The following is a 15,120-nucleotide window of genomic DNA, read 5'->3' as shown; positions in this document are numbered from 1 at the left end:
AGGATGGAAAACCAGGACACTGAGCTGAAAGGTGGGCTCACATACAATTTCAGTTCGATTCAGTTTGTTTATATAGCGCCAATTCACAACAAAAGTTATCTCATGACACTTTCCAATTAGAACAGGTCTAGACCAAACTCTTTAATTAAATTAAACTGAATTAAATTTATAACACATACAAGTGATGTGAACCTTTGTTCACAGATATGGCTGCTTTCAGTTGAGATATTCAACACCTTCTCACTCCCTGGTCTTGCTAAGCGTCTCTCTTGCTGCTGTCATTTTGAGCAAATATGTCCCCCATGTCCTCACAACTGATTGGTGTGAATGGAGCTGCAGTCATGGTTTCTGGCAAGAAGTAAATAAACTGCTACTAAAAGCTCTAAAGGGTATAAGAAGCTAGAAGGAGTTTTGGGAGGAGGAAGGTGGAGATGACAGATGAATTAGACTGAATAATGCTGATTTCGCAGTGTGAAGCCTTTGCAGTGAGTTGACCTAACAAGATCTCACTTGTGTGTGCATGTCTGTTGGTATGCACATCCATCTGTTTGCGTGTGGATATTAAGTGCATGTTTGTACCTTGAAACAAGCCCTGAGGCAGTGAGGAAAAAGTTTTATTCATCAAAGTTATCTTCGTTAGCACACCGTCTGGCTCCACTTTTCATGCCTTATCGAGAAACTTCTCTCACCATCCCTCCTTCACAGCCCCCTTGCTAATTTCAGTGTTTTTTCTCCTTAAATCCACTCTGCCCACCAGTGTTTCTCTTAATTCTCAAAACAGTCTTCAATATTTAAGCGCTGAAGGTATCATGTACAGACAAAAGCACTGAAAGGACACAGCCTAAGCATGGGGAGTGGTGGTTAACCCGGGATATGTGCTTGATTGTTAATATTTCAGTCACAACCTGAACACTGGGATGAACATCAATATCTAGACACAACTAAGCTGTGATCAACCAGTGAAAGAAGACAGTGTGTGTGCATGCACGTATGCGTGTGCGTGTGATGAGAAAGAATAGTGCGGTTGCTCCAATCATTTTCTGTGCCAATAAAAAAGAGATGTGTCGTGTTCAATTGCTCCCACTGGGGTGATCAGCAGCTGTGGGATGTGATTTGCTCAGAAAATGAGGACGATTTCCGTTGAATGTTTCAGTTTAATTTTCTTTGCTGTCGGATTTTTTCCGCTGCGCTGCCTGAATGTCGGCGATGAGATTCCAGTATGGATGGGGTCATAGCTCCATGTGCAGATGCAATGCACTGATTATAGGTCTGCAAGTGTGCACTGATTCATTATGGCCAGCATTTCATTTCACCTTGGACCTGCAATTATCTCAGCAGAGGGGGACATCTTGACCACTGTAGCCAGAATTAGAAAGCTCAACAAACAGTATACTCACTGTCTGTTACACATTATATGTACACCACTAACTTCTATATAGGATCTCGTCTTCTAAGACTATTGCAAGTGAACGGAGTGAACCTTTATTATAAAGTTTAGATGCATGTCCTACATATTTATTCATTTACTTTCTGTCTGTATGCTCTAAATGTGTTGATTTAAATAGCCTGCAAACATATAGTGATTCATATATAGTATTTCCATTCTTCGCGTTCATACTTTTTGATCATCATAATTGTTATGATGTGGTAATAAACAGATTTGTTACTTCATCTACATTATCTTCCCATCTGCTTTATCTTGCATATTTCTTTACTTTTTTCAGCTATGTACTGATATGACCATGAAAATACCACGAATAAGACGAATAAGCAAAGAGCTGGAACATCAGTAACAGCAAGTTCACACAAAATTATCCACATGGTCTCCACACGGTTCAGAAATATTGCAGAGAAAAGGTGAGACAACAGCTCTGGTTAATGTCAAGCTTCCCAACCTCTGGGGCTGAAAAATGAAACCAATAGGGAAAAACTGCAGTTCCTCGAATGACCACTTGAGACTGTCTCCAAAATGAGTCGGTGCCCATAAGACCCATGTTAAAATGTCCAGCTTTATAGCAGAAACAAACACGTTTACAGCTTAAAAAAACAGCTCCTCTTAAACCTATGGGTGACATTACAGCACGTCTGTCCACTATTTATGTTACAGTCTTTGCTCTCCACAAGTGCTCCACGCAACCACTTCTGGAGAACAGAAATGTTTGTGTGCATGATCAATATGTTCAAAACTTCAATACAAGGCAATCATATTTCTCAGCAAACTGTCAATACAACTACAATTTAATTCTGACCAGGATCCATTCAATAACTATGTTTTACAGGTGGTTTCCTTAAATTTTAGCCTGCAGCCAAATCTTAGAACTTTAGTCCAGAACAAAGTATGTAATAGTTCAGCTGAATTCTCTGGACCCTTGACAGCTACTGACTGAGGCTCGGCTGTATCGATCTGCATTAGGCTGTTTAGGAAGAGCACAACCCACCCTGGAGACACACTCACTCACACAAGTATATGCAGCCACAATCACACAACAGCATGCACTCATAAAAACACACACAGATCGATGCATTTTCTCTTTTGCTATACTTAGGCTGTCTACTGGAGGTGGATTAACAGTGGCAGAGGACAAGCAGTTTCATCACAGCAGAAGACAGAACAGCACACTGCAGGACACCGACTTAATGCAAGCCATCGAGCTAACGCTTGCTTGTGTATTTGTGGCTGAGTATGTGAGTGTGAGTTTTGTGTGGGCATGAAACTTGATGGCAATCCCACTCCAACCACCACTCCTTGGCTGCTTGTAAGTAGGATTTTGAAACATACAGTTTATTGGGTGCTGGACATTGGTTGGATGTGCGGCGTGTGTGTGGTCTGCACCTGGATGATGATGCTTCTATCGATACGGGACATGTTAATGCTATGCGGCTGTCCGTTGGCCAGGTTTCGCTGGTCCACGTCTATAGCAAATGGCACCTTCAGACCTCCCAGGTTATAGCGCACCTGCAGTGAACCTGAAGACAAACAGGTCAGCAGTCTGTTTGGATGAAACCTCACATTTGTACCCAACACCCCTCTTTTTCACTTCTCCACAAATAAATAATAAATAAATAAATAAAATCAATTTTCCAGCTGTTTCTCAACCAGTGGCAGTAAAAGCATATTCTCTATTCATTTTGTTAATTATAATTGTTTTTTTCTTCCAAAACCACTCTGACTGAACCAAACACTTAAGGCCAAAATGGAGTTTTCCTTTTGAAGTAAGTGTTATGTAGTTTGTGGTGTTTGTGCACATCGGTTGCTGAAACGCTAGATGGCAGTGTAAAATTCAGAGTAGTTTTCATCAAAGCACTTCTCTGACTGTCAGCTGCTCAGTGGGAGGCCACTTGACTGAGAAAGATATTTTGGAGATTATTAGAACTCCACAAACTGAGCTACAAGGGGAGCCTTTAAAAATGTACTTTGCAACACTAACAAGCATTTCTGCAAGCAGACTTGTCATTAGTGAGTAACCACATACAGATCTTGTGTGTGTGTGTGTGTGTGTGCATCTTACCATTCTGCCTTAAAACAACCGCCAGGTAGTCCTGCGTCTGGGAGCTGACGTACATCAGAATAGCAGGAGCATTGGATGTGCTAAAACTAAAGGCCACTTCCTCCTTTGTTAGATTTACTTCATGTGGCGTCAGCTGGTTTGTCAGGATCTTTGTGTCCCTGCTGGCTCCTGCAACTGCTTCGGGCATGAAGTTGTACTTGACCAGCGTTCCTGCCTCAAAGAAACCCCCGACATCTGTGTGAAATAAGAGAAGAAATAAGACAGAAAGTATAAACACACAAAGTGAACATAAACAAATGCAATGAATGCTGCTGATGTGTTTATGCCACAACACAGCAGAATTAACATATGCGATAAAGCGATGCAAAAATCACAAAAGATGCATCAAAGCATAAAAATGCAAGGGTGAAAGAAAGATAAAATGAACAAACTAGCAAAGATGATAAAATGCCTTCCATCAGAAAGAAGCCACAGGGAAGCCATCATAAACTCAAGCCAGGACAGGATGGACATTATACAGGCAGCAGAGGAAAGCACATGCATAAATATGACTGTGTTCATGAGGTGTGGTAAAGTGGGTATTAAATTATTGTGCTCCAGCGTCTGAGACCAAACAATTGTTTACCTGTACAACACACATAATGGCATATTCCAGCCATTGCAGGGGTCTTATTGATCCTTGTAATCAAGTGTTGAAAAGAAGGGATCATGTTTTTTCTTCACTTGTGTCATCCTCTTTGTTTGTGTTTATGTGTGTGCATGCGCTTCCAGGCACAATGTCCCCGTATCAGATACAAAGGAGATAAAAGCCACAGTGTGCATGAAATGAAAGAGACTGGCTGCAGGGAAAGCAACGAGCCTTAGGCTGTGTGCGTGTGTGTGTGTGTGTGTGTAAATGCCATGGAGTAATTCTAGACATGTTTGCTGTCCCTAAGTGGAGGCAGAGAAAATGTGTAACTATACTCAATATGAGTGAAGAATGCTAAGAGCACACATTTATGTGTCTTATTTTAAAGCTTCACTTCACCCATCGTCTCCCACTGGACACAATACAATAAATACTTCAAGCTACATTAGTTAAATTTAATAGAAGGCTTATTGCTGGAGGATGGGTAAGTTCTCTGACTGGTACTGGTCTACAGGCAACACCTCACCTCCACTCAGCTGCATCACAATTTTATCCTCTGTTCTGCTGCACACTGATACAGTTTCAAGCTTTGGAGGTCTGGAGAGAGCCATTTTACCAATTGTTCTGTGTTAACCAGGCAGACAGCTTGTGAAGTTTTCAAATAGCCTGCTTTTCACTTTGTTTTCTGATGTGGCTGGATTGTTCACAGTCTGCCGAGATCCACGCTGCCGGGTATTAACTGAATCAGACTACAATCAGACAAAAAGCAGCACGCTTCTCTGAATTCCTTAAATCGGTTACAAAACAAATAAACACAACAAGCCTCAATATCTATGTATGAAGGATGAAGAAAGTTTGCTTTTTACCTCACGTCATATGGCCTACTGTTTAATCTCTTGTCATTCTAATGTTCAGAAGCGTCCAACACAGGGGATACAGCGTTGGCTATTTTGCTGCAGTTTCAATTTCACACTTGCAGGTCCTGGATCAGGTTGCTGTTCATAAATCCAACCCAAAGTTTGTGCAGGCTAAGTTCTTAATAACTTTCAATTTTTCTGCACCATTAACATTTAAGAAGTGTCTTAAACATTTCCATCATAAAATTCCAAAAATCACAGTTTTTAGTTTTAAGTTAAAATAATTATGTTTTTAAAAACTCCTTCAGATCATATCCATGGTCATATTTTGTCCCCATTTTACAATTAAAGCTAAAAATTAACAAAAAGCAAATGACCAATATCCACAGCATCAGAAGTCTCTGTCTACCTTTTCTTTTAGAGGAAACATGTGAATATGTCTTCCATTTCATGTGCAGCAAGCTAACATTAGCATTGACATTCGGTTCACTGAGCCGCCTTTCAAAAACTACAATTTTAGAAGACGAGACAAAATTTTAACCTACTTTTCATTTAGACGGTGAGCAAAATGTGTCTAGTTAACCGACAGCAGCATTATTAGGTCACTGCTGTGCTTTTATTTACGTTTTTTATTGGTTTAGCTGTTTTGGCCAATTTGCTAAAGCTAAGTCAAAGCTAATGTCAGCTTTGTCAGTTACGTTAATAATTAGTGTTTACTGATGTAACAAGTTTGTGTGGTGCAACCTGATGAAATAAATTAATAAATAAAAATTAAGTGGTGAATAAATCTCCACTGAACAAACACATTGTAACTGGGCTTTGCTAAGTTGGAACTTCTGCAAAGAGCTTCTGCAACTGGCCTCAATATTGCATTCATCTTCAATTTAAAAGCTTAATATTCTTACATTTTGTCTTTTTATCTTAGCACACACAAACTATATGGTGTCTAACTGCATATCTCCCAACCCGTGGGAGCTTTCTCTGCCCTGCTGAGAAAACAAGACTAGAGACTCTGACTGTGTGCCCAGAACCTCAGCATCAACACACACAATTGTCTGGAAGCATAAGAGGGAATGAGAAAACTCTGCTCCGGGGCAGGCACTCTTCATGTGGGTATGTGTTTAATGTCAGCGTGTGAAGCTATTTTGGAAAGGGATTTTGTGCAGGCATGCAAACCTCTACAGGTATGTACATGTGCGTGCTTGTTGTGCGTGTGTCCGTATATATGTATGTACATGTGCACACTGTGACCCTCAAGGGCCGAAAAGCATGAAAAGAATGAGAGTGTATAATAATAATACTGTGGGGTCCCCTGAGCAGTGTGTAAATATGGATACAATGGAAATGCACTATGCAATTATGGCTGGCTTCATGCATTTTTCACTCGCTGGGAGAACGAGGAGAGAAAGGAGGGAGATTAAAGAGAGAGAGAGAGAGAGGGGGGAGAAAAACAGGAGAGGGGCAACTGGGAGAGGAGAGAACAAAGGAGAAGGCCGGAGCAGAAATGAGGAGGGGGAAGAGGTGAGGAGGAAACAAAAACTTGGATCGGAAAGAGTGAAAAACGAGGAAAGAGAAGAAGAAAGGAGGAGGAAATTAAGAGATGGGGGGAGGGGGCAGAAGGGAGGAACAGGTAAAAGAGAGGAAAAGAGGCAGGAGAGGAGGAAAGAACAGCAGGGATGGAGAAGACAGGAAAGAAAGGACTTTTGGGAGGAGCGTAGTGCAAAGAGAATCAAGGTAGAGTAGAGAAAAGAAATGAGAAAGGAGAGGAAGGCGAAGAGGAAAAGGAAGAAAGCAGACAGCAGAGGAAGAGGAGAGTCGTGCACACAAACCAGCAGACACAAGGGTGTGCTCTCCCCCTTTCTGTGCCTCTCTTTTCCTGACACACACAAACACACAGCCTCGCACAGACAGTAATCTCTATTCTCTAAATCCTGAAATGCCTGATTGGTTATGACAGGATTCAGAGGAGGTCTTCTCATGTCTTGTACTCGCATATCACCACACACTGTCACCCTCTTCCCTGGCACACACAGAAACACACACAGACACACACTTTGCTTTTCTGTCATCTTGTCACCCCCCCTGTCATGAGCACAGGGGAAAAACACTATTCAGCTTTAGGAAACAAATTAATTCACGTGTCGGGGATCAACTCCCTGACTCTGGGAGCTAGCAGAAAGCCTCTGACGGCACTGCTGCTCTTCTCCCCAGAGCATTTTATGAAAACTTGTTTTGGGAAGTCAAACTTTAATGCTGTATCTAATGAATCCCTGTGAAACAACAATGATGTTTTAGCAACATGCCACAGCGCAGGAGCAGCGTTACAGCGTGACATTTTGCATCTCTGAACTTCAAAAACTTACCCACAGCTTGGTGAAGTGACTTGCATTTTGTTTTTCAGTTTGATCTCTCAGCTCTGTATTTGCACACTTTTATCATTAAGTGAGTGCACTCTAAAGTCAGGGAGAATTGGTGGGTAAGCACAATATCGCTCTCAATCGATGCCTTTTATCATAAGCCCAAATGCTTTTTTTAACACAAGAAGCTCCAAACAGAATAGGAAGTGAGGACAATCACAGAGTGCAGCAAAAATCACAGTGGGCTGTCAGGCAAGGAAGCTCACTGACACATAACTACTCCAGCAGCAATCCTGCTGCCATTAGACTCTGGTTTTGTGAACTGAAGAGTTACTATGCCAGTGATAACATAGTTTCATGAGGATGCAAAGGAAAAAGCATTCAGATTTCTGCCACAGTGAGATACTGAAGGGAATTGCAAAAAAGACCCTGCAGTGCTGACAAAAAGGGAAATGAAATCTGACATTAAAAAACATCTGAAAGAATGAGATTTGTCCTGCAATTAAAATTCTGAAGATGAAAAGCAGCACACTTTTAGTGACATTTATAATTGCATGATCTGCCTATTCAGTCAGAGACTGAAATTGTCTTTTCTAAAATGTGTCTCACCTCTGGTGCAGAACGGGCCGTCGTAGGCGGTAGCGGTGCAGTCACACAAGTAACCGTTGTACTTCTCCACGCACTTCCCTCCGTTGCGGCAGTACATCCCAAAACTGGTACAGTGGCCTTGGCAACCGGGCTTGACCCCAGGCGTGACCTTAGCCCTCTCCTCCAGGTCGAGGGTAATGCCGTTCATCCGCAGAGCTCGGATACAGCCCAGGAACCCCCTCTGCCCCCCTGCAGCACCTGAGGAGCGAGGGAAGGTGGCATCAGTGTAGCAACATCGGGAGACAGGAAAGAAAACAAATAAAGAGAAGGAGGGGAGGATGAGTGGAAGCTGGGGTCACAGAAGTCATTTTGACTGCAAGAGGCTGTTTTAATCTCTTTTTAAAACCGTTAATATCCTAACGCCTGGAGGAAGCCACTGATGTCACGTTAATTGTTCCGACTGTGACGCCGTTCTTGAAACAACCTTCAACTCATTTGATTTCTTCACTAATTAAAACAGCCTAATGACCATTGTGTCTTAATGAACATCTCACACGCAAATGGATGCATGAATGCACGTAGGCTTCATACAACAGGCAAGTACACACCACACACAGCGCACCTGACTCGAAGGAGTCAATATAAGCATTAATGCTTAGCCTTGGGGTGTCAATAGCCATTCCTCTAAAATGCTTCCACTGTCATTCCAGCTTTGGATCATTACTGTCTAACTACCCATTAACTTGGACAGGGTGGGAGTGTTAAAGAGATTAATGTGGACCTAAATGACTACAGCAATAAACACGCTCATAAACATACACCCACAGGTATAGATTCAGATGTACATAAGCCCACCCGCGGAGGTTGGTTACATTAAACACACGAGTACGGACACACACTCATCCACGCTATCATTAACAAGAGTCGAGGAGTAGTTTTAGTTATTAAAACCTCTCAATTGTATCCTTTGAATTACAGAGAAGCGTCCATTCCAGAAGACATTTAAGGGGGGACAATCTCTCTCTGTCTCTCGCACGCACACACACACACACACACACACAAATACAGAGTTCCCTCCCTCAACAGTTGTATTCTCACACACACACCTGCGAGCTTAGCCACACAGATATAATCACTAATACATGTGCTTTGATTTTCTTCAGCAGTACATTATTCACATATCAGGATGCAGCTAGGATTTCACACGCTTCCTCCACTTTCCATTCCCACTATGGATTTGACTTTTAGTAGACTTGTTAATTAATCTATTTTGTACCACTGATTGGCTGGAGGTTTCTGCCACCTGTTTACTCAGGTCTAAATCAGTCTCTGATTAAACAGACAGCGGGCTCTGAGGCCTGTGGAGACCAGGGTGGACACGTACGCATGCACAGACAGGCACACACGACCGCACACACACACACACACACACACACACACACACACACACACACACACACACACACACACAGGTGCATATAGTTGAGAGACTGACTGATACCGACAGAAGTCAGTAATGAACTTTGACTAACTTCAATGCTGTGCAGTGTTTGGGAAAATATACTTTGTTCCATATCTTTATCTATCTGTCATCACTTACAATTAAATTTCCAATGCATTTTCATTCTATATTTACAGTTGCTATCACCTTTGAAAATTAAGTTTAAAGTTCATATATCATCCTTTGTTGCAACCAAATTTGACAAAGAGGTTGATGGTATCTCGTAAGTCGCTGATATATGAAAGATGAAAGATGAAAGTGACATATTTTGTCATTGGAGGGAACTCACTCCAACGAAATTCGTGCTCTGCATTTAACCCACCCAAGTGACGTGCACACACACACAGCAAACCCGGGGCAGTGGGCAACTGCGTGCAGCGCCCGGGGAGCAGTGGGGGTTAGGTACCTTGCTCAAGGGTACCTCAGCCATGGACACCGGGATGGGGAATCGAACCAGCGATCCACTGCTGATCCACGACTGCCCCACTATATCAGTATCACATATTTTATTTTATTAAATTGTGGCCTTAAAATCAAGTATTGGTCAGTCTACACACACACACACACACACACACACACACACACACACACATCAGCGACTAGACATAAATCTTGACACTGATGCAGATGTTCAGGCACAGCAGCAGCAATAAAAGCTGAGCACATATGTAGCAGGTGTTTGCACCTCCTTATTTATGGACCTCGTGTGTGTGTGGCTTAGAGGTTTCTTAACCTGTAATGATGTGCTAATGAGACCACACTTTATGTTCATCAGGATGCATACTACACACAAACACACACACAATACGCAGCCAAATTCACACTTAAAGGAAAAGTGTGTGTGTGTGTGCATGATGATGTGGATTTACTGAGTATTATTAAGCTAATTAATACCCCTGTAGTATTCACCTCAGTACTCTATACAGTTACAGGAATGCACACACAGTATGCACGCATATGTATACAAACTGTTCTTTTATGCCTGATCCAACCATCAGATAAAATACTTATTTATACCAACAGGCTGCACATAAGCTGCACTGCTTTTCTTCCATTATGGGTGCACAAGTGGGTTAATAGGGTGGTCGTTTGTCCTCTGGCTTTCTGTACAATGTTTGTACACTGTAGGGTTTTTACTTTAAGATGCCATTTCTGCTGGTTTCAGATGAGATTCATACTGTCAAAATGCCATTTCAAAAGCCTTTCCTGACCTACCAGAAGTTCCAGCTGGGAGATATTATCATACAGATCCCATTTTACCAGCCCAGTGCTTTATATCTGCTGGTTTACAGCAAAGTTGTTTTTTTGCTGACTCTTTCTCTCTTAAAGGTCCATAATGGGTTTGCTGCTGATGGATCCCTGCATAGAAATTGTTGTTGTGTATTGCAACAAGCTTGAGACTACAGTAATTCCTCACACCAGTGTGTTAACACAGAGTATAAATTAAAAAGTAGAAAAACATTCGAGGAGCTTGAACGTGGCTAAACTTTAATCACCACTGCTAAACACACTGCTTTTAAACTGCAGGTGATTTGTGTTGTTATGTTTCTATCAGTGTCACAGAGACATTTCACTGTACTCATTAAATGTTACCTACTGTCTTGGCAGGTCAGCGAGGCTGGTTTCCCTGTGACAGGCGTCGCACACGTGCAGTGAGCAGCAACAAGCGAGATGTTGATCCATGAAGAAAATAATAAAAAGAAGAAGTGCACACAAAAGAAAGGCAATCCAAACATGAGAGAACTGAGGAAAAAAACATGCAAAATCATAAAAAATGTGAGCATTAATCAAGATGGAAATCTAAAGAACAGATGGTGGCATTACATGAATAAAATGTGAAGATTTATGTGCATGTATGAAATGAATCGGGGAGCTAAAAGTTAACAGCGTGGAGTAAATGACAGCAGGCTGATGGTATAACATTTACTCTCACGGCCATTAGAGCAAATGAGCCACTGTGCAGTAAACACCAAAGCAATCAAATGCTTGATGAGGAGCATATTGATTGAGAAAGAGAGAAGGAGATGATACAGAGACAGACATGAGAACAAGGTGAGAGAAATAAAGCTCCCTTTTCCCTACTGTCTGTTTCTGTGAAATCATACAAACACATCTTTGTTTTTAATCATTTTTTTGTTATGTTCTTTCCAGGTTTCTGGCTTGCGTTTTTTTCCCCCCCAAACTTCACCGGTTTCAAAAAGCCACATCAATATCAATCAGAGACGTGTGAAGTAGCAGAGGATGTTACAAGGAAGAATCAGGCGAGTTCAGACAAAATGTTGATGCCTGCGGGATGTTGATGCCTGCTCTCCCAACTCTTTTCCAAATCTCTCGATCAAACACAAAGGGATCTCTATCTTTTCTGGATGTCAGAGGCCAAATCTAAACCACTTCCCTTTAGCTGGTGGGTCACTTCCTGTGTGCTACGCTGTAACTTCTCAAAGCAATTCTCAAATGTGGATTAAAGAGGGATTAGAGATCAGATATGAGAAGGTGCTGTCCCCTCTGTGGTTGTTGATACACACAAGTCTTTCTTTGCCTCCCTCTTTCTTCCATCATCTCCCATGTTTCTCACACACAGCAGGCTCGAGTCTTCTCCTGCCTGCCTCTGACAGAAAAGCCAGAATACAAACATGCAAATGAGATGATGGCCGAGGCGTTATCTAGAAGTCATTACGTTCCCCGTTTCATAGCCGTGAGTCACTCAGCGACAAAACCTTTCTCGCCCCTTTCATTTCACTAAATGAAAGTACAAATACCCTGAGAGGCAAATTGGGACATGATAAGGTGAGGATGTTTCAGTAGCGTTCAAATCAGCAAAAGTGATGAGACGATGAAATTATAAACCGGGATCGGGGAGGCTAAGGCTATCACATCGGGATGCCGCCTGATTGGAATTTGGAACAATCTGCTTTGGGCAGAACTTTTTCCATGAGACAGTAGGAACTCTGTGATCCGGCTCAGCACTTTTCCTTCTATCCTCAAATCCCTAAAACTGTTTTAGCACTGACGGCTCAGCACAAAAGATAGAGGAAACAGGGAAGCAACAGCGTATGGAGAAAACTGGACAGACCTTCTGCCATTTGAACTTCTGATGAGCTTGAGAGGCGTCGCGTGGAGTGGAAGATGAAACCATGAGGAACAAGCCGAGAACTCTTTAACTAAACGCAGGCATAATTAGTGTGATGTTCAGGGTTTGATCTGCCTGGTAAATGAAAGAGAGCGCATGTGTGTGGGAGAGGGAAACTTAGAAGGTTGATATCCTCTTTGTGCAAAGATAGTTTCTTAATAAAAAGATGAAATATAAAGTCACAGAAATGACCTCTAAAGCATAAGTGAATAAAGTTTTAGTCACACGCTTTCATAGCCATCACAGAGGCTCAGTCTTAACTTACATGAATGAGTTTCCGAAGATGTGTGCGCGTGTCCACGTGTGTGCACATCCGGAAATGTGAAATGGCCGTATATATGTGTGTGCATGTGTGTCTGTGTGCTGGATTATCATTAAATTAATTAGTACTGGCTGTGGCTAAGCTGGACTGAAGCCTCTTAAGACAGAAACCAGTAATTTCCAGTAAAGGCTGCTAGATCTCTAACTTCTGAAAGAATCAGACGTCCTCGCAACGGACGTCTGCATCTGAAGCTGGCATTATTGGAAATACAGACAGCACGGATACTATTTTAATTCCATCCAATTACATGAATGATATGTATTTAGGCACTCGCATTCCACACATAAGAGCTAAGTAATTATGGCGTGTTCGTCTCTCTGAGTGTCCCTCCTATGCAAAGAGGATATTAAATGTTCAAACTGCAATCAGTGGCGTGTACGTGAGTCATTCTTGCACACATTTTCTGTTGATGGTTTGGACTGTGTGTGTGCGTGCGTCTCACCCACGTAGAGCTGGCTGAACAGCTCTAGCCGTGTGTGTCCCTGTGCAGGAGCAAGCTGAGACGTCCGGTACGTCTGATCCAGCTGAAGGACTGCCTCTTTGACATTTCGCTCAGCCATCACGCGATGCCACTGGTCGTCATTGAGGGGTGAGGCCGAATGCACCGTTAACTCCGCGGGTCCGTTTCCGACGTCAAAGGAGAAGGAGACGACTTGAGGGGCTGCAGAAGGAGTGTGAGACAAAGAAAGAACCTGTTCACCTGAACTCTTAACTAACATCACAACTTTCTTTCTCATAACTCTTCAGTTTCTAATCTAATGGCTCATTTGTTTCAAGGCCATTCATTTGGCTTGTATAGATTTCAGCTTTGCAATACACGACTGCCCACAGCTTTGGACGGGACTAATCTCACAGACAGTCGATAGATGCCAGAAACTGCTGGTTTTGCATGGCATAAAGTTGAATCGCAGCAGTTTCCGTGTGTTTTTTTATTTTTTAAAAAACCTTTCAGATGTTTCTCTGGTTTTGTTGGTGAGAGGAAAGCGAAAGAGTGAGAGATGAAACAGAGAAAGAGTTAAACATTAAGGAAAATGAGTGAAAAATGAATGCAAAAAATAAGATGTCCTTGTTCATCCTGCATGATTTATTTCAATTTTAAAGTAATTTCAAAGTGTGTATCTATGTGTTTTGGATATGTTATGGGGAATTAGGGAAGTGGAAATGTCATTATGTTTAATGTTTGTCTGCAGTTCAGAAGCTATTTTTTTCATCAGACCAACAGGGGGCACTGTTATGTTTTATGACCATGACATGTCTATCTCAGCTTGATCCAGACATGCAAATAAACTCCACAAGGCCAAGATATTAAAAGAAAACTCTGAGACATTACTAACCAGACACACCTGATAATATACATCTTTATATTAATCAATGTCAGAGCTGAGTGGCACTTCAAGACATTTGTGGTTTGAATTCCCAATTTTCTGACAACATACTCATTATGTGTGCATGAGAGATCCACACTGAATGCTTGTCAATGGAGAATATCTTTTTTCTTGCTTTGACCTATGAAATGAATGAAGCAACAAAGAGAAAACAATGACAGAATCATTTTGTGCTGCAGGAAAGATGATTTGTAATTGTCAAATTAAAGCCTAATTTGACTCTTTTCTTAATGTCTGATACTACTGTGAGGCCGCTGTATACAAGCTATGCACTGTGAATGGTGCCATATGGTGGGTATCGGCAGCAGTGTGCCACAGTCGTTCAGATGATAGATAACCACTTCATAGCTCTATATGTTACTGCTTCATTATGGATTCATTAGGCTCAGATATTAGAGAGGATAATTTTATGTAGTGGTCAATGGGGAAATGAGCTTTCTTCTTTTCTCCCCTTTGCTTAATCAATATGCCTGGCTGTTTTCTCCTTTTTATATTGCTTTCATCTAATTACCATTTTTCATTCCCCATATTCTTCCATCCTTCCTACAGCACATTTTTAGGCTAGTTTAGTCACTTCTTCGTTCTTTGCTCCTTTCTATCATTGGTCCACGGACTTTATCTTCTCTCTTCCCTGACTCTGTATTGCTTCCTTCTTTAATTTCTTCGCTGTTTGTACATTTGTTTCTTCGTATATGGGGGCAGCCGTGGCCCAGTTGGAGAGTTGGAGAATCGGCTTGTGATTGGACGGACGGAAAAATTTGGGTGTGGTGGAGTGATTAATGCGAAAAATGCTCCCCCCCATTAGTTGGCTGATGTGCCCTTGAGCAAGGCACTTAACCCCCC

At 41.9% G+C, this 15,120-nt stretch overlaps 1 protein-coding gene across 1 annotated transcript in view; it reads right to left on the bottom strand.

The window, feature by feature from the left end:
• cntnap2a (contactin associated protein 2a) overlaps nucleotides 1-15,120 on the bottom strand; it is a 274,377-nt gene that overhangs the window by 19,678 nt on the left and 239,579 nt on the right. Inside the window, exons 19-23 of the mRNA XM_046371619.1 lie at nucleotides 13,335-13,553; nucleotides 11,038-11,067; nucleotides 7,961-8,197; nucleotides 3,510-3,743; nucleotides 2,834-2,967 (exon numbers count right to left, since the gene is read on the bottom strand). Of these exons, the coding sequence (XP_046227575.1) occupies nucleotides 2,834-2,967; nucleotides 3,510-3,743; nucleotides 7,961-8,197; nucleotides 11,038-11,067; nucleotides 13,335-13,553 (854 nt within the window). The remainder of the gene's footprint in view (nucleotides 1-2,833; nucleotides 2,968-3,509; nucleotides 3,744-7,960; nucleotides 8,198-11,037; nucleotides 11,068-13,334; nucleotides 13,554-15,120) is intronic.

Source organism: Scatophagus argus, chromosome 18 (genome assembly GCF_020382885.2).
Source record: "Scatophagus argus isolate fScaArg1 chromosome 18, fScaArg1.pri, whole genome shotgun sequence".
Classification (NCBI taxonomy): Eukaryota; Metazoa; Chordata; class Actinopteri; family Scatophagidae; genus Scatophagus; species Scatophagus argus.
The sequence above is the reverse complement of the archived record's forward strand: the minus strand, read 5'-3'. Positions and strand labels throughout refer to the sequence as shown.